Source organism: Pipistrellus kuhlii, unplaced genomic scaffold (assembly GCF_014108245.1).
Source record: "Pipistrellus kuhlii isolate mPipKuh1 unplaced genomic scaffold, mPipKuh1.p scaffold_m20_p_10, whole genome shotgun sequence".
Lineage (NCBI taxonomy): Eukaryota > Metazoa > Chordata > Mammalia > Chiroptera > Vespertilionidae > Pipistrellus > Pipistrellus kuhlii.
This window is the reverse complement of record NW_023425405.1, coordinates 48,695,661-48,721,437: the sequence shown is the minus strand read 5'-3', so window position 1 is coordinate 48,721,437 and position 25,777 is coordinate 48,695,661. Positions and strand designations below refer to the sequence as shown.

Sequence of the window (25,777 nt, the reverse complement as noted above, 5' to 3'; positions counted from 1 at the left end):
TTCATCTCAACAACTAATTTAACTGCTAGGAGCAAATTAAATTGAAGCAGGAACTATCTGTGAATGTCCCTGCAATGTCTCAGATAAATTTCTTTTTAATCAGATTTGCACAAAAGGAATATTTTAAAACTATGTTATCCGAAAAAGGGTGCTCTCCCAATTTTATGCTAAGAGATATAGATCATTTATAACATTATTTAATATCATGTAGACTGATATTCAGAGTCCAGGGGAAAGCACACTGTTCTGATTGCCCCAAAGAAGTTGTGTCAGTAATATTAGATCAGTATTTTAAGCCTATTTCCTCTGTTACTTATTTGTTAAGTGGGGCTCATCACTATCCTTTTGTATCCCACAAATTTGAAGGATAATATTTAAGGAAAAGGATATGAATTATTTTGAAAAGTTTTTAAAAGGGCTCAACTGGTATTACTGTAGGGTAATCTTTATTAGCTAAATATAATAGTTTTAATAATTCTCCCTTTTAGCTTGATTTTGAAAGTTTTTGAAATTAAGTAACATCACTTAGCTGTAGAAATGGTTCCTGAAAGTGGACAGCAGGGGAATCAGTTGAATAGGAAGTTTTAAGACCTGAGCCAAAAGATTTAAGATGATTGTTCTGATGGTAATTTTTAAACTACATTTGGAGATTTCTGGCAGCTACAAAATAGCTGGCTTCTGCCCTGGCTGGGTAGCTCAATTGATTAAAGTATTGTCCCAATAATTCAAGGTTGTGGGTTTGGTCCCTGTTTAGGGCACATACAAGGGACAATGAATGAATGCATAAATAAGTGAAACAGCAAATCAGTGTTTCTTTCTCTCAATTAAAAAAAAAAATTTAGCCCTAACCAGTTTGACTCAGTGGATAAAATGTTGGCCTGCGGAGTCAAGGGTCCCAGGTTCGATTCTGGTCAAGAACATGTACCTTGATTGAGGGCACATCCCCAGTAGGGGGTGTGCAAAAGGCAGCTGATCGATGTTTCTCTCTCATTGATGTTTCTCACTCTCTCTCCTCTCCCTCTCCCTTCCTCTCTGTAAAAAATCAATAAAATACTTTTTTTTTTTAATTTAAAAAGTTGGCTTCTAACCCCTAAATGTTTCAAGCACACCACTGGAGAGACCTATTGCAGCTTTCTTCAGCAATAATACTTGTACGGGGAAGACCAGAGTAAGGATTGACACACCCTGTTATGTTCTCTAGTAACCAAGCAGGGTGTTTAACTCCAAAACTCTTTGACCAAGATCCTCTTTTAAATAACAAGAGAGTCCTGGTCATGTGGCTAGCTGACTGGGTGTCCTCCCATGAACCAAAAGTTTGTGGTTCAATTCCTGGTAAGGCACATGTCTGGGTTGCCAGCTTGATCCCCAGTAGGGGGTGTGCAGCAGGCAGCAAATCCATATTCTGCTCTAATATCTGTTTCTTTTTCTCCCTATCGCTTTCTCTTTCTCTAAAAAAAAATCAATAAAAAGAACAGGAGTGACATTTGTTCTTCATGGGAAGACAAACTTTATAGCTACAGAAATGAAAGAAAAGGTGTAGGTGTTAGAAAAAAGTTGATTATGAAAACGAGATCAAGAAGTAGAGTGAAGGGGTGAAATCTTCAAGTTCTCAGTGCAAGGTCCTCAGGGTATCCAAATTGTTTCTTAGGTCTCAGCTCTTAAGCATTTGATATTTATCAGTCTGTGTTTAAGAGAGCAAAATATGGAAGCTTTCCCTTTCTGTTTAGACTTATGTGATCCAAATTATATATAATTCTTTTAATAATTTTAAATACAGTTGACTAATGTTATGCTCATGACCTTTTTGGCAATTGTTGACCAAGTTCATAAACTTTATTTTTAGTCATGAAAATGCTTATATAATGGCATGAGAGTGAAAAAGGATAAAAATTGTCTCATTGACTCTCTGTATCCTCTACTTATTACACACACACACCACAACCACATCAAACATACTAACATATATCATCCAAACTTATACTAATTTTGATTTCACAAAGGGTAAACTAAATGGAGACTTGGAGATATTCCACAAAGCAAACTTTGTTTCACAAGTAAGTTAAAAAACAGACAACTATAAATAAGTAAAATATTAAAAAAGAGAGACTATTATAAATCACACTATTTGGAAAGGTATATCAGAAATTAGTGTTTAAGAACTGATGTATCCTAATCATAAAAAAAAAAATCTATTCTACTAGTCTTTCAGTGTTAATTTAAATGCTCTAGGAGTAGACAAATAAGGTTTGAAAGAACGAGAATTCATAAAATAGCATCATATAATACACACCGTTTTTCTTCAAAATAGTTGAATGTTTCTCTTCCACTAACAAGTTATGTCTTAAATTACACAAAATAAATGAAAAATCAGTAGCAATTACATCATATTTATGATGTGTTTTATTCACAACTTAAATTTACTTTGCTGTCATAATAAATATAAGTAAAAAACATTACATAAGAGCTATGGTACAAAAAATTCTGAAATAGTTCTTCAACTGCATTGTTTAATTTCGTTAGTTGTTCAATGTAGACATCAGAATTGATCGTTCGGTTGGGTGGTAAGAGTTCAAAGTAGACAATTCCTTTGTAATCCCACCAAACTGATAACAAAACCTTCTTTTGATGAATATCAGCTTTTGATGTTGTTTGAGTTGGTTCACCTGGCCTGCTCCACGATCTTTTCCGCTTGATATTGTTGTAAACAACCCATTTTTCATCGCCAGTTATCAGTCGTTTTAAAAATGGATCATTTTCATTATGTTTCTTTAGCAAATCGCAGCTGCTAATGCGTTGCGTTAACTGTGATTCTTTCAGTTCGTGAGGAACCCATGTATCGAGTTTTTGAACATAGCCAAGTTGTTTTAAGTGATTTTCAATGCATGTATGTGATACATGAAGCTTCTCTGCAATCTCACGTGTTGTACTGTGACAGTCCGAATTGATTATTGCTTTGATTAGGGCGTCATCAACTTCAACTGGACGACCAGAGCGTTTTTCATCTTTGAGTGAAAAATCACCAGAACGAAATTTGGCAAACCAATTTTGACACTGCCGTTCTTTTAAGGCTTTGTCACCATAAACAACACATAACTTTTTATGAGCTTGCGATGGGTTTTTCCCTTTGCGGAAATAAAAAAGCAAAATATGACGAAAATGTTCCTTTTGATTTTCCATTTTTCAACGAACGCCAAACAAAAACTACAAAACAGATCAAAAAACTTTTTTTACTGATTAACAGCTGAATAGGCAGCTATCAAATAACAAAATGTGTTTTACATTTGTACTACGTCTGCAAACCTAAAAATTCAACTGAAGCCATATATGTGTGAAACCCGCAATTACTTCGTTGCCGACCCAATAGTTCACCTTCCCCTCTCCCTTCCCCCTATTACCTATGTCTTTGTATAATCTTTTGAGAATGAGTGGAAACTGTGAATATGGTGAGACATCACTCCCATAATTACGCTATATTACATGACAAAACAAAGATTATCCTGGATAGGCCTGACCTAATCAAGTGAGCCTTTTAATAGCAGAGTTCTCTCACATGGCTGCGGAAGAGGCTGAATGCATCACTGCTGCCTAGAAGATGATCAGGGCCACATGAGAAGGGATATAGTTGGCCTCTAGGAGCTAAGAGCAAATGCCAACTGACAGCAAGAAAACGGAGGCCTCATTTAGTCACAAGGAACAAGATTTTGCCACCAATAAGAATGAGCTTGGAAGATTTATTTTATTTTATTTTACCAGAGCAGTCAGATGAGAACTAAGTCCAGCCAGCATCTTGAGTTCAGCCTGATGGGTATCCTGAATGGAGAATCTAACCAGGCTCTTGACCTATAGAACTGTGAGCTGATAAATGGGTGTTATTTTAAGTCGGTAAGTTTGTAAGTAGTATTTTACAGAGCAATAAGAAAACTAAAACATCAGGTAAATACAAATTTTGACAGCCCCCAAAAACAAACAAACCACAATTCAGTACTCATTCAATTTGTTATTTTCAATATTTATAATATATGAACAGTGAAATTTGCATTTTTGTAGCTGTTGATGTACTAATTATTAAAATTATAAATACAACTCAAACTATTCCTTTTTTAAAAAAAGAAAGGGAGACATAGAAATATCAATGATGAGAGGGAATCATTGATTGGCTGCCTCCTGCACACCTACTGGGGATCGAGCCTAAAACTGTACATGTGTCCTGAACAGGAATCAAACTGTGATCTACTGGTTCATAAGCAGATGCTCAACCACTAAACTACACCGGCCAGGCTCAAACCATTCAGTCTTGCAGTTTCAGGGACTGAAACCAGCTTTGATTTCTAAAACTTACAGTGCCTTTTGGGGCATCAGCCTTAATCCATTTTTCAAGTTTGCTTCCTTGATTCATGAGCCCTGAAACACAAAATGCATAAAATTATATCTTGAATGACAATAGCAAATTTGACTACATAAATCCTAACAATATATCTTTAAAACCAAAATGCTTTGGAACAGCAAAAAATCTTAGTTGTGATAGAGTTGGGAAAGGGTTATAAAGGTTACCAGTATATGTAATCATACTTTAATTAAAATCTGGGTTCTTTTATTCAGCATAATTATTTTGAAGTTCATTCCCATTGTAGGAAGCATTAGATATTTTCCTCACACACAGAGTGATCAGTACTTTGCTAAATGGGCCCCCTTAACAGCTGCCTACTCTCTAGAACTCTCCTGTGAACTCCAACAGCCCTGGTCTCCTTAGATCAAGCATGTCCAAGTCGTAGCCCCTGGGCCACATGCCTCATTTATTTGGCCCATGTTAGCCTTTGAGTTTGCATGCTTGCCCTAGATGCTCAGCTCAGTCCCCCTCCTCTATGGAATCTTTTGGCTCTGGCTCTTACCCCTCTGTGCCCTGGGGCCTGGAAATTCTCTCAGGGTAATAGGCTGTGGCAATCAGAGAGTTCAGTTGTTCATTTTCCATCTCAATTCTTGCAGTTCTATGTTTTTTTTCTCACCATCAAGGTAATCACCTCTGGCACTCCATTGCAATTCTGTCCTTAAGAACCAAGTCAAATCTGAACTGAGGAACTGTAAATATTTCAATTCATCATATAAATGTTTTTTGTTAAATCCAAGCATACGAATCAGGCAATACTTTCCTTTAGTAAAGTTTTTTCCCTTTGTTGGTACCATATAATGTTCTTAGCTAATGAAAAGGTGCTTTGTACCATCCAATCATTGTGTTAAGTGCTTCTTTGATACAAATTCTTCTCTGAATTATTGCATCTCCTATTTAACCTGGGCCATAATTTTATTTATGTCTTAGAGGGGTCACTGTATCCTCCCAGAACACAGCTAAGTATTCGATGACTTCCTCTAGAGTTTTTCCTTCTACTTCTTTTGCTATATTTTTAATACTATTATGACTCCTTTTAGTAAATCCTTGTATTAGAAGCTATTCTTTCCCCCTAACTTCATCATTAAGGGGTTCAGCTCTGTCAGTTTGAATTTGTTCTTTTTATGCCTGTCCTGCATTCAGTAGGTCAGGATTTTGAGGTAGCTGCACCCAGTAGTTTTCTATAATACCAATTTTTTCCTAGTGATTCAAATAAACAAAAAGGACAGAAAATCTTGAACATTGGTTCTCTAAATTTATTATTTTTTACACTATTTGGCATCAATAGGCAAAGCATAAAAAATAGTAAGTTTTTCCCAAATATGTACAATTTTTTCCTTATATATTATTTGTCACCTTCATAATAATGCATTTTCTTGCTTATGGAGAAAGAAGCTAATCTGCCTATTTCCCCTGCAGCAGCAGAGGCCACACATGGTGTTGCTGCTACCAACAAAATGAACACACAAGCGATTTTAGCTTAGAGATAATACTAAAAAAAAAATAAGGTAATTTACAAAATTCCATGTAGGTTTCTTAAAATAGATTTCTCTATCTTGCCAAACAGTATTTTACTAAAAGCCTTTAATACTTTGACCTGAATCTGTGGAGACTCTAATTTGTAAAGTTTATAAATCCCTTTCTTAAAAAATCTTGTAACACATATGGAAACTTGGGCTTATAAAAACCTTGTTCCTTATTTAAATGCCTTTGCCAATGAAAATCAGACAATGTTTATTTGACCAAGAAATGGAAAATGCCCACCTTATCCCCACGTTGTATGGCTTCCATTAAATGGGGAGAAAAGTTTCCCCTTAGGACATTTTTAAACTCTAGCATTTGCACTCTAAATTTGCTCTGTCCAAATCTACCCAAATATATAGATCTCCAAATTTATTTATTTCCTCAAATGCCTAGTTGAAAAGTGTTAGCCATGAACCATGAATGTGCCTGATCTAATCAGCACTGGCTGTGGATAAAGATGGGGCCCTGAGGAATAATTTGCATAATTTAGCTCTCTGGTTTAAAATAAGTTTGAAAAGCTTCTTGACTGAGATGAGCTTTTGCACCCTCTTCCCCAAACCCTATCACAGACTTTGTTTATTTACATTTTTTTGATTCAGAGGAATAATCTTGGTGCTGTCTTATTAGCCCCAGAATAAACTTCAGTGCATCATAGTTGGAGGATTCCCTCTTTAACAGTGTAAACTCTACTGACCACCCACAATGGGAAGCCCCATGCTAAGTATTTCAGGGATGGTCAAAGATGTAAAAAGACATGTTAGCACCCTCAAAAAGCTTACCAGCTGGTTAGAAAACTAAATCATACACTTCTAAAACAACATGAAAATAATTATGCTGAAATCTAATTATTTTAATGCATGTATTTCACAAACAAAACCTCTAATACCACACACAGTTCCATAACCAATGTTGTCAATATTGTTTAACTGTTTACAGTTCTCTCGACAGAAATGCAAACCAAGATATCTTGACAACAAATCTTTACTGGCAAAATATTTTGAGCTAGTTTTAATGGTGCCTATCATTGTATTTTTCTCTCAATTACTTGAAATAATAACAAAGATAATCATACTCTAGGTTTTGAGCAAGTATACCATTAACCAATTTTGCCCAAGAAATATTCTTGGAGAGACGTTTTCTTCCTCAAATCCTCTATGTCTAATCCCAGCTGCTGAATTTTTCATTTCAGACATTTTAGTTTTCAGTTCTGTTTCTAGAAATTCAATTTTGGCCTTTTTAATATTTTCCATGTCTTAACTTTATTCCAATATATGGAATAGAGTTATAACTTTTATTTTCCTTCTCTGCTAATAAGGTCTGTGGCCTTTTGGGCACCAAACAGTACAAAAGAAGTCTGCTGATCAGTGCATAGAGTCTTGTACTATGAACAAGAAATAAAATTTATTCTGCAATTTGAACCTTCTTGGTTTAAGTAGGGCCAGAGTGTAAGACATAATAACAAATAACACACAAAAAGAACTAAATAGACTGAGAAGCTTCATGATAACCAATGGGATAAGCATGCATTTTCCTAATAGCATCCATTTATCTATTTCTTTAGCCAAAATTTATTGAAGGTTAATTTACATGTTGAATTTAACAGATCACTGTGGAGTCCAGGCCACTGAATCTTTCTCCTGAATTACTGCAGTAACCTGCTGCTAATTAGCTTTTTGTTCATTCCACCATTGTCTTCTCTTAGCTTTCTCCACTCAACATTCAGTGATCTTTCTAATATACAGATATGACTATGTGAACCCCAGATTAAAACCTTTCACTGTCTTGGCAATGTACTTTGCATAAAATTCAAATCAGCCCAATGTGATCTGACCCCATTCCCAACTTCCCAGCCTCCTTTTATGACACTCTTCCACTTACGTCGGTACTCTAGCCACACTGGAGTGTGGCTCTCATTTCCTTAAACTCACAATGCTAGTCTAATTTAGATGTGTCACCTACATGCTCTTACAGTACCCTGAACATAACTCTATTGCAATATTTTCCCACTTTATTGCATTCACTGATTTATTTTTCCTCTCTAGAATATAAGCTCCTCTGATGGCAGACAGACCATATTTTGTCAGCTTTGCACTCCTAGTTTCTCATAGTGCCTGACTCAATAAATGCTTGTTGTGTGATTGACTGACCAAGTGAAGGAAAATACAGAAGACAGCAGGAGAAGAGATAGACTAGGGAAAGATACTGTTTGTTTTTAAATATATTAAGTTGTTGGTTTAGTAGAGTAGAAATGGGCAAGAAGTTAATAAAAAGACCAGGTCTGCAGATACCGATTTTATCCAATGACAGAACTAGTAAGTGTTCTTAAATGATATAATGGCTGAAGTGATGAGAATGGGACTTTAAAATGGAGTTAAAATGAAATCTAAATTACTCATATGATTTATGAGTAACAGAATAAAAAATGACAAACTAACTTTAATTTATAATTCAAACATTCTTAACATATATATAATAATTGATTACACCATCATTTGGAACACTGTTAAACAAATTTGTATTATTTTTAGATTATGGTGCAAAAAATGATAATTCTGTTGGCTGCTTATCAAACTTGATATTAGAACATAAGAAGTTGATTCTTATCATATTTAATACACTTAAATTTTATCATGTAACTAAGAGTTGCCCATTAAATGCAATGATTTAGATCTGAGAGTGTAAGGGGAATCATTTTTATTACTATTATGACTTTTGTTAATATCCTATGACTTCTAACAGACAGCTTTCTTAACATGCAAAAAATGTTTAAAACTGAAGCTTGTTCTTATGAAGACACCCCACAGCCAGCGCCACCACACACTTTCCTTTTTTTTTTTTTATACTGCTAAGATTTAAAGGAAAACCTCACCAGCATTAAGTTGTTTTTCTTTTTTAAGTATGTGTATGTATTATCTATACAATAAATACTTTTAAAAGTAGTATCAGTGATCAATACAGCCAGAGGTAATTAGGAAAAATGTGTAAAGCTATTCACATTTCTAGGACTGAGAAGTTGTTATACTAAACAAACAAGTTTTCGAAGTGCATAATACCAAACCAAATTCCTACTTATTCTAATCTTACAAAGTTAACTTTAAATCCTGCCTTATATGTATTTAAATTCATTTTTAAGTCCAAGAATTAGAAAGCAGTAGTGCCAGGAAAAAATGTTTTTAATAATTTTTAAAAATTTAAATTGGGGTAAAAACACATAACATAAAATGTATCATCTTAACCATATTTATGTTTACAGTTCAGTAGTGGTTAAGTATATTTACACTGTTGTGCAACAGATCTCCAGAACTTTTCATCTTGCAAAACTGAAACTCTATACCCATTGTATAGCTCCCCATTCTCCCTCTCTCTTTCTTTCGTGTTTCTATGAATCTGAGTCCTTTAGATATCTCATATAGTGAAATCATACAGTAGTTGTCTTTTCATAACTGGCTGAGTTCACTGAGCATGTCTTCAAGGTTTATTTATGTTGTAACATATGACAGGCCTTTCTTCGTTTTTAATTCCATTGTATGAAATATATATACCACATTTCATTTATCCATTCATCCATCAATAGATATATGGGTTGCTTCTACCTCTTGGCTACAGTGAACAATGCTGCTATAAACATGGTAAGCAAATATCTCTTCAAGATAAAACATTTTTAATCAATTGTAACCAGTAATAGGACTGGTGAGTATCCCAAACAAAATGTCTGCATAATCAGCAGGGGGGAGAAAAGTATCAAAACACCAAAATGTGACAATGGAGAAGAATAAAAGACTAAAACTGAAATTAAGCACAGCATATTTCTATTTATGTATGGACAATGACTATTCATCTTACACAGTAAAATGTAGCCTCCTTACCAGTAATTATTACACCATCATCTTTATGAGTTTTGGCCATCTCTTGAACATCGACTTCTGAGCTCACATTGACCTCTTTTCCTGATAACTGTAAATGAACTTGAAGAGAAGATGGGACTTTGACAAGAACAGAGCCTGTAATACGTTTATAAGAAAGCTTGTTAATGCAAAGAAATCAAAAGCACCAGAGCCTATTACAAAAATTAATGAATGGGTAGCACTGCTGCTGGTACAGTCTTCTCCTTACTCATGGAGGTCGGGGGTGTCAACGTTTTCTTACTCGCAAGACATTCACAGTAACTTCTGTCAAAAGTATGAGTTACTAGAACAGTGTGAACTATTTCTTTTGCCAAAAATGCTCATCTCAGAAAAGTGAGTGGTTTATTATACATGAAGCTTGTAGAAAGGATTTATCATTAATTGAGTATTTATTAAGGTATAATATATCTCATTATTTCTTTAAATCTCCATACCAACATTATGAGGTATTATTATAATCCTCATTTTGTAGATGAGAACTAAAGTTCCCATTAGAGATAGTGTTAGAATCTAGATCCAGTTCAGTGACAACAAAGCCCATGCTCTTAACCACTGTGGGATTTCACACACTGCTATGCGACCTCATCGAATTACAAAACTTGTAACCGCAATGACCACTGTAACACAACTACTAGAACCTTGAAGTCCTATGCTTTCAGTTATACCTTGTAGGAGCCAGGGGGATAACAATAAAAAAAAATAGAATACTTGAATTTTAACTGTTTCTTTTCAATGGATTATAGTCTTTGGGTACCTAGGGCAAGATACTCAACTTTATTCTCTCTATAATCTTGCAGTAATTCAAGCATCTAAAGGAAGAAATAAGAAAAAGTATCCTGTTAGCTAAAGAATCATTTTTGAAACAATGACGTGGGTTGCAGTACAAACTCATTCGCAGAGTTCTCTTTCAGAACTTTTTCTTTCTCTGTTTCTCATATCTCAAAAAAGAGGCCCTGCCATAAAACATTAACCTCAGCTCTGTGAACAAGATAGTCAGAATGACATCCATGGTGAATATTTTAAAGATTCTTTCTAGAATGCATTTATTTATGGGTCATTGTTTGCCTCCTAGTTTGGCTAACATCAGCTTAAGTTTCCGTAGGTAATTTCATATCCTGTTAGCCTTCCTAACTAGAGCTGCAAGTGTGGGATAAAACTGATGAACTCAAATATATACTCCTGCAAAAAAGGGGGTAACAAAGCACATCACTAAAACTGGTTTATTTTATTTAAAAAACAAATTGCTTTTCAAAGTTTAAATGTAAACTACTGAAAAGAGATTCCCCAGAACAATTAACATGAGCACTTTAGGGAAAAAACAATCCTGAAAATTTTCCAGATGAATGGAAAATGTTTATCTATCAAACATACTTTAAAAAGAAAATAACAAACTTTAAAAACTTTCTGGGGACTTTGTATCTCTAAATACATCAAATGTGATAATTTTTTTCTGTTCTTAAATGAATAAAGGGATCGTAAATCTGTGAGCTTTAAAAATGTTAAGCAATGCAAACAGCATCACCCCCATCTCCATACACCCTTTAAAAGCAAACCATCACTACCAATACTCCATGACTGTTTGCAAATGAAGAATTCTCATGACTTGAAAACTTCCAAATGTTCCCTCTTTAACACAATCTGGGTTTTGTTTTGTTTTGTTTTTAGAAAGCAAAGTTGTTATATCTTCAACCTCTTTTCACTTTATAAACTGCTTCATGTTTACCAACATCAATACCACTCTTTAAAAAATTCAGTAGTATTAAAACTAATACTAATAGCACCATTTATTGAAGGCATACTATATTGAGATTAGTGGTTTTGTCAAGGACAAATTTTAAGTATAAAAGTCAGTATTCAGATGCAGGCCTGATTCTCAAGCATAAACTCAGACTTTCTGAATGAATTAGTAAGTTCCCATGTTGATATTCATAGGGAGAGAGAAAATAAGCATTATAATATTCTTTTTCACATGACAAATGTTGAAAAACTAGGACACTCAGGTGGCTCTTGAACCCTATAGCAAGACAGTGGTAGAATTGGAAAGGATTCCAGATGTCTTTACTAACCATTAAGCAACAGAATCCCAACTAAGTTTCTATTACTCTGAAAAGTCACTGTTGCCAAATTAGTGAGAATTAAAGAGACCTAAAATAAAATAGAAATCTTTGTTTCCAGTTATCTTTTAAGCTTCTGCCAGTAACATGGTTTCAGTCGGAGAAAACACAAAATTGTAATCCTAATCAACATTTTAAATAACACTGAAAAATATTTCGAGTGGATGAAGATTAACAATGTTTTTATTTTTCTGCCATCCATACACAACAGGAAAAAACTTTCAGTGTAAGAGCTTTTACTCTGTTACTAGTTACATTAAATGCAATCATTGTAGGTTTTCTTCTCCTTTTCAAATGCAATTATATGACTTTTAAGGCACTCACAAAATACACTGAATAGCATTAATGAAGCTCTTAGAAATTTAGCTAGAACATGGTATGATTTAAAGGAAAAAAATTGATCCTGAGAAATCAAATCACATCTGTGTGTCAGCAGTAACTTCAGTTTCAGACCTCTGTAATTGTAGTTTTATTTTGACACTCTGACAAGTAAGCCTCATTGGAAAAAAAAAAAAAAAAAAAAAAAAAAAAAAAAAAAAAAGGATTAAACCAATGTGGGAAATTACCAACTGCAGGAACAACTGGTCTTTGTAAGGAAGTATTTTCCTTGTTATACACATAGCCCTGTTCTGGCCAATATACAAGAGCTTCTAGACTTTATTTTTAAAAGTTTTTTTTTATTTTTTATACAGAGCTATGGTTCTTAACTTTCTGCACAGGACACTTCAGCCCTATGGCCAAGTTACTCCAAGTACCCAAGCCACTTGCCAGCATGCTTATGTGCATGCTCATGTACAGTCTTCATATGACTAAAAAGTGTACCACTTTTAATGAAAGAGCTGGACGCTTAGAATAAGTTATTTGAAATAAGATTATAGACAGAAAAACAAAATAAGCATTTATTTATTTGTTTGTTTGTTTATTTATTTTAGAGAGAGAAAAAAATGAGGAAACAGGGAGAGAAAGGGGGAGAAAGCGGGAGAGTGAGAAAGAAAGAGAAATCAACTTGTTATTCCTCTTATTTATGCATTCACTAGTTGCTTCTTTTGTGCCCTGGCTGGAGATGGAATCTACAACCTTGGCCTATTGGAGCTAGTAGGCCAGGGCCACATAATAAGTCTTGATACTTCAAGAGATTAAGTTAATAATCACTTTAGAAGCCCCTTCTGGTGATACCTTTACTTCAGGATCACATTTTGAAAATAATCATTATTCTAGAGTAGGGGTGTCGAACTCAATCAGAGAAGGGGCCAAAATCTAAAATCCAGCCTAAATCGCGGGCCGAATGGTTTACTGAACAGTCATAAACTGTCATTGTGATGGAAACGCAGTGGAGTGCAGTGATGACAGCGCGGTGCGGGCCACATTGCAAGGCCTGGCAGGACGGATTTGGCCCGCGGGCCTTGTGTTTGACACATGTGTTCTAGAGTGATGGCCACAGAAGGTCCACGTACTGACTTGTAGAAAAGCTTCCAAAGAGAGCATTTTCCAAAGAATATTATATTTCAGACATAAAGCTAAATTGAAAAACACTAACACTAAAACTTTTTATAATAGTGAATCACTATATTATAACATTTTTGTTGGAACTACAAAGGGAAAGTCAGTCTTCATGGCCATCTGTCCCCAGTGTTTCTAAGATCATTGGTCTACAAAGTAGTATTCCAGTCTTTAAATCAGTTTTTATCTAAAGATATGCTCTTGAAATCATTATGTCAGTACCACAGATAAGATAAATTGACCATCTGTTTCCTGAATGTTATGTAAAACCTTCCTTACACCACATGTCAAAATAAAACATTCCATTTGGCTAACCTTTATGGGATTTCAATTCCACCTTCCCCAGTTGGCTGACATAAACATCTAAGGCACCCTGATGAGTTGAGGCTTTTAGACATCCAGAGGATGAGTCTAGGAGGAAGGAAAAAAGCTATAAGCATAATCATTCTTATTTGAATAACTGGAATTACAAACTTGAAATAAAAAGCTCTGCTTTAGTATTAGGATAATAAGCTAAGAATCTTGCAAGGTTTTATAAATTCTTATAACTATGCCATCTTCTGCTTTAAAATGAAAGCAGGAACAGAAATCTAAAATTATACACCCAGACAATAAAAAATCCCTATGACTACAGTAACCTGCATAACTTATCTCTAAACATCTGAGGCACCCTGTCTAAACATGTTTATTGTAAAACGTAATGTGTAGGAAGGACAGTACCCAAGCAATGAATCGTTGACAGCCAACATCATTAAGCATCATTGGCACATTTAGTTTATTATCAACTTTCAATTTTTACTAAAGAATTATATCTTGTGTACAGTCAACATATAGGTAGTAGCAAAGTTAACAAAAATTAAAATCTCATATTTTCTCTTCTTATCAAATTTCTGGTCAGAGTGAAACATTACTCTATATAAGGTTTTATTGCATTTCTGAGAGAGACAGAAATGTGGGCAGGGGGGCGGGGAGGGAAGCACTTGAATAGTGAGTGAAGCTCGTTTATATCTAAATTTTCTTCAAGTTTCTGGAATTGAACAGATACCTTAAGTCAGGGAAAGAAAATCATAATTAAGGTGGCCCTAAACATGTTTAGACTTTATTTACCCTAAGAAAAATACCACAAATATAGTCATTTTAAAAAGCATGCAAAATTTACCAATTAACATCTTAGCACATACCTACTGTGATATTACCCATCTTGCTTTGTAATGTTATATTACCTGTAAAAGAGAGAAAACGAAAGACAATTTCATATATTAGGAATAATCTAGAAAGAAACTATGTATACTAAAACATGGCTGGATATCCACAATGTTATTTAAAAACAGTTTTTGTCATTGGCAATTTTTCTCAGTATCACACAACAGAGATTTAGTTGCAACTCTGAAATAAAAAGTTTTAGGCATCTATACACACTCTTCCTCCACTCCATTTTAAGCTTTTTAGCATAACTACAAAATATACCACCATACATTCTGGTAAATGTGAAAGAAACATCATATTTCTAAAATCCATAAATGAAAAAAATTAAATGAAAGAAGGTGAAGGGAATAGCCAAAGAACATACATGCATAACCTACAGACACAGAACACAGTTTGGTGTTGGACAGAGGTAAGGGGAGGCGGGCAGAAAGAGAGCAATGGGGATATCAATAATAATGTAAACGATAAAAAAGAAAATATTACTTAAATACACTGACTATGCATTTTCAACCTAAATATTACTGTAATTATCAGACTACACAAAGTCAAGTTTTGAATCAAATATTGCTAAAATAATCTATGAAAAAAAATTATTTTTCAGGCCAGTATGTCATGCTTATATGTTAAAGTGGTTTCTGTTCCAAGAGTTAAAAGAGGTTTGGGGCAGGAATAATGAATCCATTGAACTATGACTAAGAAAAAAGCTTCAAAGGTTTCCATCTTTAAATGAAAATATATTTTCCAGGTATAGGATATTGCAACCATTCTTCCCAGTCCCCTTTCTCCAATACCAAAAATAGTAGGATATTTTTCTTCATGTGTATGTTCGTATTATAATTACTCTGAAGCCATACTACCCATATTTACTATACTGAAGGTATAAGCAATATTACCTCTTCTACAATGATTCAAAAACTACACTTAAAAGTAATATATATATATATATATTTACCTTAATATTAATCTAGGGTAAGTAAACTCATTTATTTCATTTCAAGAGCACATAACTAATTTTCCCAATAGTCAGATGTGCTTTGATAACAAAAATCTCTTCAAAGTCCTATTTTCCATCATACTTCATGGTAGAATGTGAACACCAGTTACAGTTGTATGGGAACAAAACGTGGTTTGTATGAAGTTAAGCTCATAAAATTATTTTCAAGTTTCAGTAGGTTATAAGGTTGTAAAGAAACTGTTAAATGTGTTATGTAAATATTATTTCACTGGTGTGTTCTAGATACTCTTCTAATTTCCAGGAAATGTAGATTCGCCATCACATGCAAATAGTGGCCAAAGATTATACAGCTGCTTAGATGGCTTACAATAATCCCTGCCTCTCAAGTCCTTGTATAATTTCCTCCCCTCATGTGTGAACTGGACCTAATGATTTATTATTGACAAAGAAAATAGGGCAAAAATGATGGGATGTTACTTCCAAGATTAAGTTACAGATTCTGGTTTCTCTCTTGCTAGCCATCTTTTGCTATGATGGAAGCCAGCTAGACATGTTGCCAACTGCCCTGTGAAAGAGGCTCACAAGCAAAGAATTCAAAGATGCCTCCATCTAACACAAGCATGTTAAATTTGAGGCTGGCCCTGACTGGTTTGGCTCAGTGGATAAAGCATTGGCCTGTGAGCTGAAAGATCCCAGGTTCGATTCCAGTCAAGGACATATACTTGGTTGCGGGCACATCCCCAGTAGGCGGTGTGCAGGAGGCAGCTGAAAGATGTTTCTAACTCTATCTCTCTTCCTTCCTTTCTAAAAAGTCAATAAAATATATTTTAAAAAATAAATAAATTCGCTGCCAATGCCGCATGCCTTGTTTAAATAAATGAGGCATGTGGCCTGCTGGCCGTGAGTTTGATATGCTTGATCTAACAGGATCCGAACTGAATCCTACCAACAATCACACTTAGTGAGCTAGGAAATAGATTCTCCCTTAGTGAATCTTCAAATGAGCCCACAATTACAATCTCCTGAGGGATCTTGAGGCAGAGAGCTCAGTTAAGCTGCATCCAGATTTCTGACCCGTCCAGACTGTAAAGACAATAAATGTTGCTTTCAGCTGCTAAGTTTTGGGATAATTTGGAACAATGGAAGAGGTAACTAGAGCAAATTTTGAAAGCTGAAAGTGGGATGCTGCCCTAATAATGTGGGAGTAGCTTTAGAACTTGGCATTGGGTAGAGGTTGGTAGGATTTTGAGGAGCATGTTAGAGAAGGTCTAAATTGCCTTGAACAGACTGTTAGTATGCTTCCTATGAGGGCTCAAAGGGAAATGAGGAAAAATGTTTTTGGAAATTGAAGGACCCTTGTTAAGTAGTAGTAGAAACTTAGCAACACTATCCCCTTCAGTAATATGGAAAGTAGGAAATATACTTAACTATATGAATGACCTAGCTAAGATTTCTAAGCAGTCAGTGTTGCAGGTGCTGCCTATTGTTTTTTTTTTCTTTTTGTTCACAGTAAAATGCAAGAGAAGAGAGATAATCTAAAGAACTATTAAAACAAAAAAGAACCAGTCTCAGTCTCTTAAGATGGTAAAAATACTAAAGTTAAGAATGGCTTCCAGGACACTGACACACATGGCCTAAAAATATAGCCAAGGGGGCAACTGTAAAACCTTCTATTAAGACCCCAGAAAGATGGAGGGTGGTACCTCATAGTATTAATGTTACACAAAAAGTCCTTTGAAAAGATTAAAAAGATCATAGATGCTCTCAAACAAACAATAGGCCCTCTAAAAAGCTGGAGGGCATTGTACCTCAATACCTCTCAGAAGCCCACATTTTCAAAGATTCTTGGATATTGCCTTTTATCTAGTGGAATAAACCCCAGTGTGATTCACAGGAGGCTGACAAAATTTTTGACAGGAATACATCAGCAAACACTGCAAAGTGGACTAACAGGAGCAGCGACAATAAAAAATGAAAAGAGCCCATTGGACCCACAAAATTCTACTGGCAGAAAGCAGTCTGAGAAAACTACTCAGCTGCAAACACATGCCACATAACATGTAAAAAAAAGGACTCAGAGGCAAGGAACCCAGAGCTCAGAGAGCAAAGCCTGGAATCCTAAAGAATTATTCCTAGAACTTGAGGTCTCATCAAAACCATGAAGGTTTGCCCGTTCACATTTCAAAATCACTACAGACCAATGACTCCTTTGTGCTTCTCATTTTCCCCCTTTGAACAGGAAAGTCTAGAGCAATTATCCTATTCCTGTCTTTTAAACAAATGTTTAAATTTAGTTTGGAAAAAGAAGTAAAGATCAATCTGCAGCAGAATCATGGAATGCTAGTCCACTGACTTCATCCTACACTGAAGGAATTGGCAAAGAATTTTGAAATGGCAATCAATAGATGAAAACTATGCTTTGGACAATTAACCTATTGTAAGACACTGGATGTTTCCACTCAGAATTCTCTTTACTGCTTCCAACTCCTGAACACTTCAAGAATAAGATGAAGCAGACACCTAATATTTGTGATTTTAAATAAGTATTACTAAAGAACAATGACATAGTTTTATAGTTAGCCATTTAGTGAGTCCATTCACATACTCAACAAGGCAAAGGAGCTTTAATATTTTCAATGAATGCAGTAAAAACTTACTATTTTTTAATGAAAATACTGTCTTTCTTAAAGAGTATATCATTAGTACTCATGATGAAAGTAAAGCAATCTCAAGAAGATAATGGTTCTCAAAATCATAGCATAGTATATGATAGGAGTAAAGTATGCATTTCTAGGCCTGGTTTCTGAATCTTCTGACACGACCCTCTACGATCTCTCTTCCTTTCAAGGAAGATTGGAAGTAGCACACTGAAGATGGCACCATCATTTTTATAGAAGGAGCAAGACCCTCCAAGCAGCTAAGCTGAGACCAAACAGGGCATGGAATAGCAACATTTAGTATCACATGTTTAAATCTTGAAAAAAAATTTATGCTGTCTATACCACAAGGGAAGTGTAATTCCTTTCTAGTATTTCCTATAAAAGTGTTTTAAGTCTAGATTCAATATTAATATAATAGGTCAAAATGATAAACCAAAATTTTACAATGGACTTAATACTAAAATTTAAATATTTTCATAAACTTCATGAATAGTTTAAAAAGCTTCCAATATAAAGCTTCTTTGTTTTAACATTTTATATTATTTCTGACTTTCTAAATTTACAAGGCAGATTTATAAATTCACCAGTGACTACATGTCCTTCTTAAGGCAAACTGGGACATTTCTTTATGAAATTCTCAGTACTACCAAAGTTATCAACTAGTCCTAGTTAGTTTGGGTCAGTGGATAGAACGTTGGCCTGCAGACTGGAGGGTCCCAGGTTCGATTCCACTCAAGGACACATGCTCAGGTTGTGGGCTCAATCCTCAGTAGGGGGCATGCAGGAGGCAGCCAATCAATGATTCTCTCTTATCATTAATGCTTCTATCTCTATCTCCCTCTCCTTTCTTCTCTAAAATCAATAAAAATATATATCTTTAAAAAGATTAAAAATAAAAATAAAAGTTATCAACTGGGAGTGTATATAGTTAGTATAACTTTTCCCTGCAAGTTTCTAAAAGGCACAGTAGTTATTTAAAAAAAGAGTTTAAACATGTACAAACTGCCAAATCTTTGGTGAAACAAAGGAATTTTGAAGTACTGAGAAAATGAGAGAACTAATATTCAACTATTTATCAAGGTATGTTCCCCAAAACTAAAATAAGATCCTAAGTATTTAATATGAAATTTTACTTATTAATCACTTACTTTCAAACAGTAAAATATAAAACACTAAAATACCTGTCATGAGTATTCCTACATATTAACCCTAATCAATATGTTTAAATTATAAGTAAAACCAATCCCAACAAGGTATTTCAAGGAAGCTTTTCTTTCTCTCTCAAAGAGTCAGAAAACTATATATATATAATTTATATTTAAAAAAATATATTTAGAATACATGTGAATATATTTCACATATATGTATAAAATTCTTTAAAATCATAAATATTCAAATAGCAAAATAGAATATACTTACAATCTAATTTTGGTAACTTAGAAAGAAATCAAAATAGTATACTGTAACAAAATCTTTTATCTAAAAACAACCTAAGTACTTATTCTCTCACTTGATCTCCTCCAGTGCCAGAACAGTAGGGAATATTTGTTGAATCAATGAATAAACTAGTTTTGTTTTTTTTTATTAGAAGGAATAAATACTTAATACTTGTGATTCAAACAACTTTAATAGTAAATACTACTCGTTAATTACCTTACTCATTACTTACTACTAGAAAATACTGGGGTGTGATAAAAGTAGGTTTAATAGTCATGGTATGGGAAATAATACAATAATTAATAAAAAAAAATACAAGGATAAACTTTGCTTCATATAGTTACAACTGTAAACCTCCTTTTGCCCCACACTGTGTGTTGAATAAATCAATAAATATAACTGTAGTGGATGCTGTGATTCATCATCCCGAACCCCTTTTTAACCAAAGGGCTTATTTTCTTAACTGTAAGGAGTAATGCTGGCAGACAGCCCTCAGCTGTCAGCCTTCTTAGGGGCTCAAATAGCCTTTTTGGCCCAAGATTACACATTTCTGAGGCAGTTTGCATCTAATTGAGGCAGGATAATAAGCAGCTAGGAAAATTCATGGGCAAGTAGAATGTGGAAACTGAGACAAGATCATTAAATAAGGCTGAACGAATTAACCAATTTATAGCCAGCTAGTGAATCAGCAAGACCTTATTTTCCCTATCCAAGGCAACTTAACAAATGGTTGATACCTCTCCTCTCTGACCAGGGAATGAATAGCTTAAATCATCCTGATTAGGGAGATAGAACATAGAGACCCAATTAATGCTATTTGTGCCAGCCAAACCCAAAAATGAAGTCAGAGAAACAAATATCAAAAACTCGATTACAGACAGACAGACTTTACAAGATAAAAGCAAAGGGGTGAAGCTGACCAGAAAATAATCCCAAACTCCCCTATACACTCATTTTGATATATGAGCATATTTAAAATGCACCTGGAAAGCTAATGAATATTCTACTGAAACCCTCCCCTAAGATTTTGGCCCCCAGAAGAGATATAAAAATCCTCAAGAAAAAGGATGCTGGTGGGCACTCTTTGGATCACATCCATTCCCCTTCTCAGGCATGAACTTTTTACTTCTTTTCTCCTAAACACCAAGGTTCTCCACGAGATTTGCAACCATGGGAGCAGCAGGTAGCAAAAGCTCGTCCTGAGCTTACCACCTGAACCTGTCTCCCTAAGCCCCCTTTTTCTCTGATTTTCCAGTGAACTAACGGCAGCTCTGCCTTATCTCACTTCCGTCCCTGTGCCTTTTACTTCCCAGTGAGCTATTAGTTGCCCTGTCTTGGGGCTCACTTTCTAGGGAGCCAAAGCAGAGCATCACCTAGGCTCTCTCCTGTTGCTTCTTCTACCCTTAAGTCCTTCCTTTGTTCCACTGTCCCCAGCATTAAGAAATATACTCTCAAAATCACCTGGATTCATATGTGAAATCTTTCCTGCAGGAAGTCAATAATCCACACACTACAGGCCCGCCTGAGGAAGACCTGCTCTGGGTCCAGTCCCTGTCCGGTCAGATAATTGGGGATATAAAGGTCCAGCTCTCCTTACCCCAACTTGAGACAATTATGAGGATCACCCCAGCTTCAGAGCTCATTCTCGGGGGTTTTGAGACTGCATCACAGTCCAACTTCCAAGAAAATTGGGCTTCCTTTCTTTGCATGGCATTGAAGGCCTCCCTAGTAAATTGCTATACTCTAATTTTCATCTGAGAGTCTGCTTTCAAGAAACCCAATCTAAGACAAAAGATGATCTAGGTCTGATCCAGATTTAAATCTCCCAAGGAAAGGTACTTAACTTCATAGTAAAGTCAGTAAATAGAAAAGGCTTTACAAAAAATAAGGAATGATAAACTCTTTTATCCCTGCAATTGTTTTCTTATTTCAGCTACTTTAAGTAATCAAAAGACCTAGAATATTTTGAGGATTGCCTTTGTGCTTCTGTTTTAGTATCATGTAAACTATTAATGATGAACTGTACCTAATGTAATGATTATCTAACTTAAAAGAAAGCAAAAATTAAAAATTAATGAATTTAGTATAAACATGGTATAAACACGGCACTGCAGAGAGCTTATCATGGGTGTTAATTAAACCTGACTTGATAAAGAATTGCTTTACCATTAAAAGCTACACAATACATTAAGTACAATACTTAAAAAAAATCTTCATCTGAGGATATGTTTATTAATTTAGGAAGGAAGGAAGGAAGGAAGGATAGATGGATAGATTAATGTGAGAGAGAAACATCAATGGTTCCCTCCCATATGCACCCCATCCAGGGATGGAATCCACAGTCTAGGTATGTGCCCTGACCAGGAATCAAACCCCCAACTCTTTTGGTGCATGGGACAATGCTTCAACCTACTGACAGACCCAGGTGGGGCTTATATAATACTTATGCAATGCTTATGAAAAACTGGTTAACTTATGAAAAGTTACAAATTATCAGAACTATTCAAGGCACAGCTGAGTAAAAAAGTAATAAATAAGTAACAAAACTATTTGCTTTATCTGGATATAGCTCTATTGGACTTAAGCTATTTGGGGCTTCTTAAGTAATACCTTAACTTTGTAATAATGGTTGATGAAGTACAACTATTAAATTGAGGCTCAAGAATTATTTCAAGAATGTAAGTACTCATTTCCTAAGATTAAAAAAAAAACACATGTTTTTATTAATTTGAGAGAGAGAGAAAGGAAGAGGGAGAGAGAGAAAGAGCTATCAGTTGCCACTCATACAGGATGGAACCTGAAACCTAGGCATGTATCCTGACTGCACAGGATGACACTCAACCAACTGAGCCACATGGCTAGGGCAAGATTTTTTAAACTGTAAGACTATTTGTCAATTTGCTACAGAGGTTGGCTAGCACTAGCCATGCTTTTCTAGTATCACTTAATAATTCATGCTCACTACTAAAATCTGGAAGTTTTGCCAAAGTGTACAGATCTCAATACTCAGCTTTCCCTATAAAAGATAAATTATTTGTGTATATATGGAAAATGTTTTAGCCTACACTCCCTGGAAAATGGCCCAAAAAGCATTTAATTCTACCTATATATATTTTAGAAAACATGCCTAAACTTGAATCATCTGTTATGTGGAAATTTAAGAGGCATGCTGAGTGACAAATTACCATCATGACCTTTGCCATATTTCTTCACCATATTCTCTTCTTTCAACAAAATGAATCAACAAAGTAATATTATTTGTCCACAGAGACATGTTTTGAGTCACGAGATGATATTTAATCAAAGAAAACTGAAAATAGCAGGGTACTGAAAGGATCTTGTGCCAGTAATAACACACATAAAATATTTTAGTCAGATTAGTAACTTATCACTAAGTTACTATAATTAGATTCCAAACAAATATTTCATTAACTTATTTAATCCTTATCTTTCCCTATCATAACATAAAAGCAACCACTCACAACCCATCTTTATCTTTAACACTGCTCTTATTTATTTGTGCTTTCCTCTTAGTATCTCCTGCACATATTTCCTTACTGCTGTTTTCTTTTTGTAAGAAAATTCATTAAAAATCAGAATTATTATTACCTTCATGTATAACAGGATAATATTGAATTTTTTGCCCAAATTAAAAAGCTTATAAGTCATTTTATTTTATGGGTTTTTTAAAAGATGGTTATCTAGCCGAAACTGGTTTGGCTCAGTGGTAGAGCGTCGGTCTGCGGACTGAAAGGTCCCAGGTTCAATTCCGGTCAAGGGCATGTACATTGGTTGTGGGCATATCCCCTGTAGGGGGTGTGCAAGAGGCAGCTGGTCGATGTTTCTCTCTCATCAACGTTTCTAACTCTCTCTCCCTCTCCCTTCCTCTCTGTAAAAAATCAATAAAATATATTAAAAAATAAATAAATAAATAAAAGATGGTTACTCTGTAATTAATAATTTAGAGGGCCAGCTTCCTAATGGCAGATCCTTTAATGACAGAGAAACAGAGTCATCTCTTAAAATTTACATTACATGCAAAGTCTGAACAGCATTAGGCCGTTGTCATCTTACCATGAATACTTCCTAATGTAATATCCCCAGCAGCAGAAGATAGAAATGATGATTCTGTGTAAAGATACTTGGCTTTCAGCAAGCCATCTTCAGTAGATATATTGACACAACTTCCCTGCAGTTTATCTATGGTCACAGTCTAGTAAGAGACAGACTCAAATCAGTTCATTATAAAACAAATACCAGTAAAATGCCAAAATGGTATCTACAGAAGTAGTAGGTAACTACATAAAGAGTTAGTACCCACTTTATTGACTTTGATTCCCTATCAATTACAAGATTAAGAGTGACAGTGCACTCTGTGTAGAATGTGAAATAGAAGTTGGTGGTCTAGTTTCATTTTTTTTTTTTTTTTTTTTGCAAATATCTGTCCAGTTTTCCCAACACCAATTATTGAAGAGACTGTCTTGACTCAATTGTATGGTCTTGCCTCCTTTGTCAAATATTAATTGAGCATAATGGGTTGTGTGGACCTCTGGGTTCTCTGTTCTGTTCCACTGGTCTATATGTCTGTTCTTGTGCAGTACCCACGCAGTTTTGAGAACAAATGGTTTTCTAGTATCTGGTATTATGATCCCTCCAACATTGCTTTTCTTTCTCTAAAGCTTTCTTTTTTTAATGGACTTTTATTAAATATACTGGAGGCCCGGTACATAAAATTCGTGTATTCAGGAGGATCTCTCAGCCTGGCCTGCACCCTCTCGCAGTCTGGAAGCCCTCAGGGGATGTCCGACAGCCGGACTTCCTTAGTGCTGCCACAGAAGTGGAAGAGGCTCCCACCACTGCTGGTGCTTCTGGCTGAGTGGCACTCCCTTATGGGAGCACACTGACTACCAGGGAGCAGCTCCTGCATTGAGTGCCTGGACCTCGTGGTCAGTTCACATCATGGCAACCAGTTGTTCCGCCATTCAGTCTATTTGCATATTAGCCTTTTATTATATAAGATAATACACACCCAACTGCTTTTTACATACTACAGTTTGCTCTAAGCTAATTTGGGGTTCACAAAAATTCTGACTTTAAATTTAGTTTCAATAATTCTATCAATAAAAGATAGATATATTCAAATTTGTGAGAATACAATGTTTGGCATTCTTCAGTGTTATAGTAAAGGTATAAAATTCCTGAAAAATTTATCTTTTACCTACAAAGTTTCCTCATGAAAAGTTGCTGTATGCATGGTTTTAAATTTTCCAAGTTTCCACAAAACAGATAGCAACTAGGAATATTCCAGTTTTTTACAGATACAGAAGCTGTTTTAGGAAACACCAAAAGATAATATATAAACAATGAGAGAATATTTGAAGCTTCATTGAACTGACAAAGAGGCACTTTTGATTAGACTCTCTCCACAACCAAATAGCCTTTAAGAGACTCTAGGAATATCTGGAAAATGCCAAGGATTTACTTTGTTCATTAAACAGGAAGTATTTTACTCTGTAAGAAGCTAGAAATATATCCTCCACTGCTCCACCAAAGCAAATGAAAGCAAGTGAAAGTACACTTCCCCCACCACAATATACTAATTATAACTGATTATTCTATAAAATTAATTTCAACAAATGCAAAATTCACTAATATAATGCACTATGTCAGATAATAACTAGAACAATTACATTTAGGACACCACCATTTACAGCAAAATATTGAGGCTCTGATTTACAGTTATAGATGGTAATGAAACAAATCTTAAATAGACTCTTTGAATTAAACTATATAGCTTGCTTATTAATAGAAAACAGCTATTTAAAGAGAAAAAACAGATCCCAAAATCAATACTTTCCTGACAGAGAATTACTATAATTTTCTTTTCTGAGAAAATCAGGAAAAACTTTTCATAAGTTTAGTTATTGTAAATCAACATTACATGTAATGAAAACCAACTTTTAAAGAAGCACTATAGCTTTGTAGTCCAATCTACAGAGGTCAACTAACAAACATATCATTAATTTATCCACGAATCATATGAATTTCTATCTTCTCTGTACCAAAATGAAGGTACTGAAATTAATGATATA

At 34.9% G+C, this 25,777-nt stretch overlaps 1 protein-coding gene across 6 annotated transcripts in view; it reads right to left on the bottom strand.

Annotated features, from left to right (window-relative positions):
• Nucleotides 1-3,717: 3,717 nt before the first annotated feature.
• FAM185A (family with sequence similarity 185 member A) overlaps nucleotides 3,718-25,777 on the bottom strand; it is a 31,005-nt gene continuing 8,945 nt past the window's right edge. Inside the window, exons 4-9 of one of the 6 annotated variants that reach the window (XM_045578523.1) lie at nucleotides 23,760-23,898; nucleotides 14,609-14,650; nucleotides 13,743-13,838; nucleotides 9,775-9,909; nucleotides 4,340-4,401; nucleotides 3,718-3,855 (exon numbers count right to left, since the gene is read on the bottom strand). In XM_045578523.1, the coding sequence (XP_045434479.1) occupies nucleotides 3,841-3,855; nucleotides 4,340-4,401; nucleotides 9,775-9,909; nucleotides 13,743-13,838; nucleotides 14,609-14,650; nucleotides 23,760-23,898 (489 nt within the window). In that variant the 3' untranslated portion in view covers nucleotides 3,718-3,840. Of the gene's footprint in view, nucleotides 4,402-9,774; nucleotides 9,910-13,742; nucleotides 13,839-14,608; nucleotides 14,651-23,759; nucleotides 23,899-25,777 lie in introns of all 6 variants that reach the window. The other 5 variants (XM_045578522.1, XM_036429641.2, XM_045578525.1 and 2 more) reach the window with 5 other exon arrangements.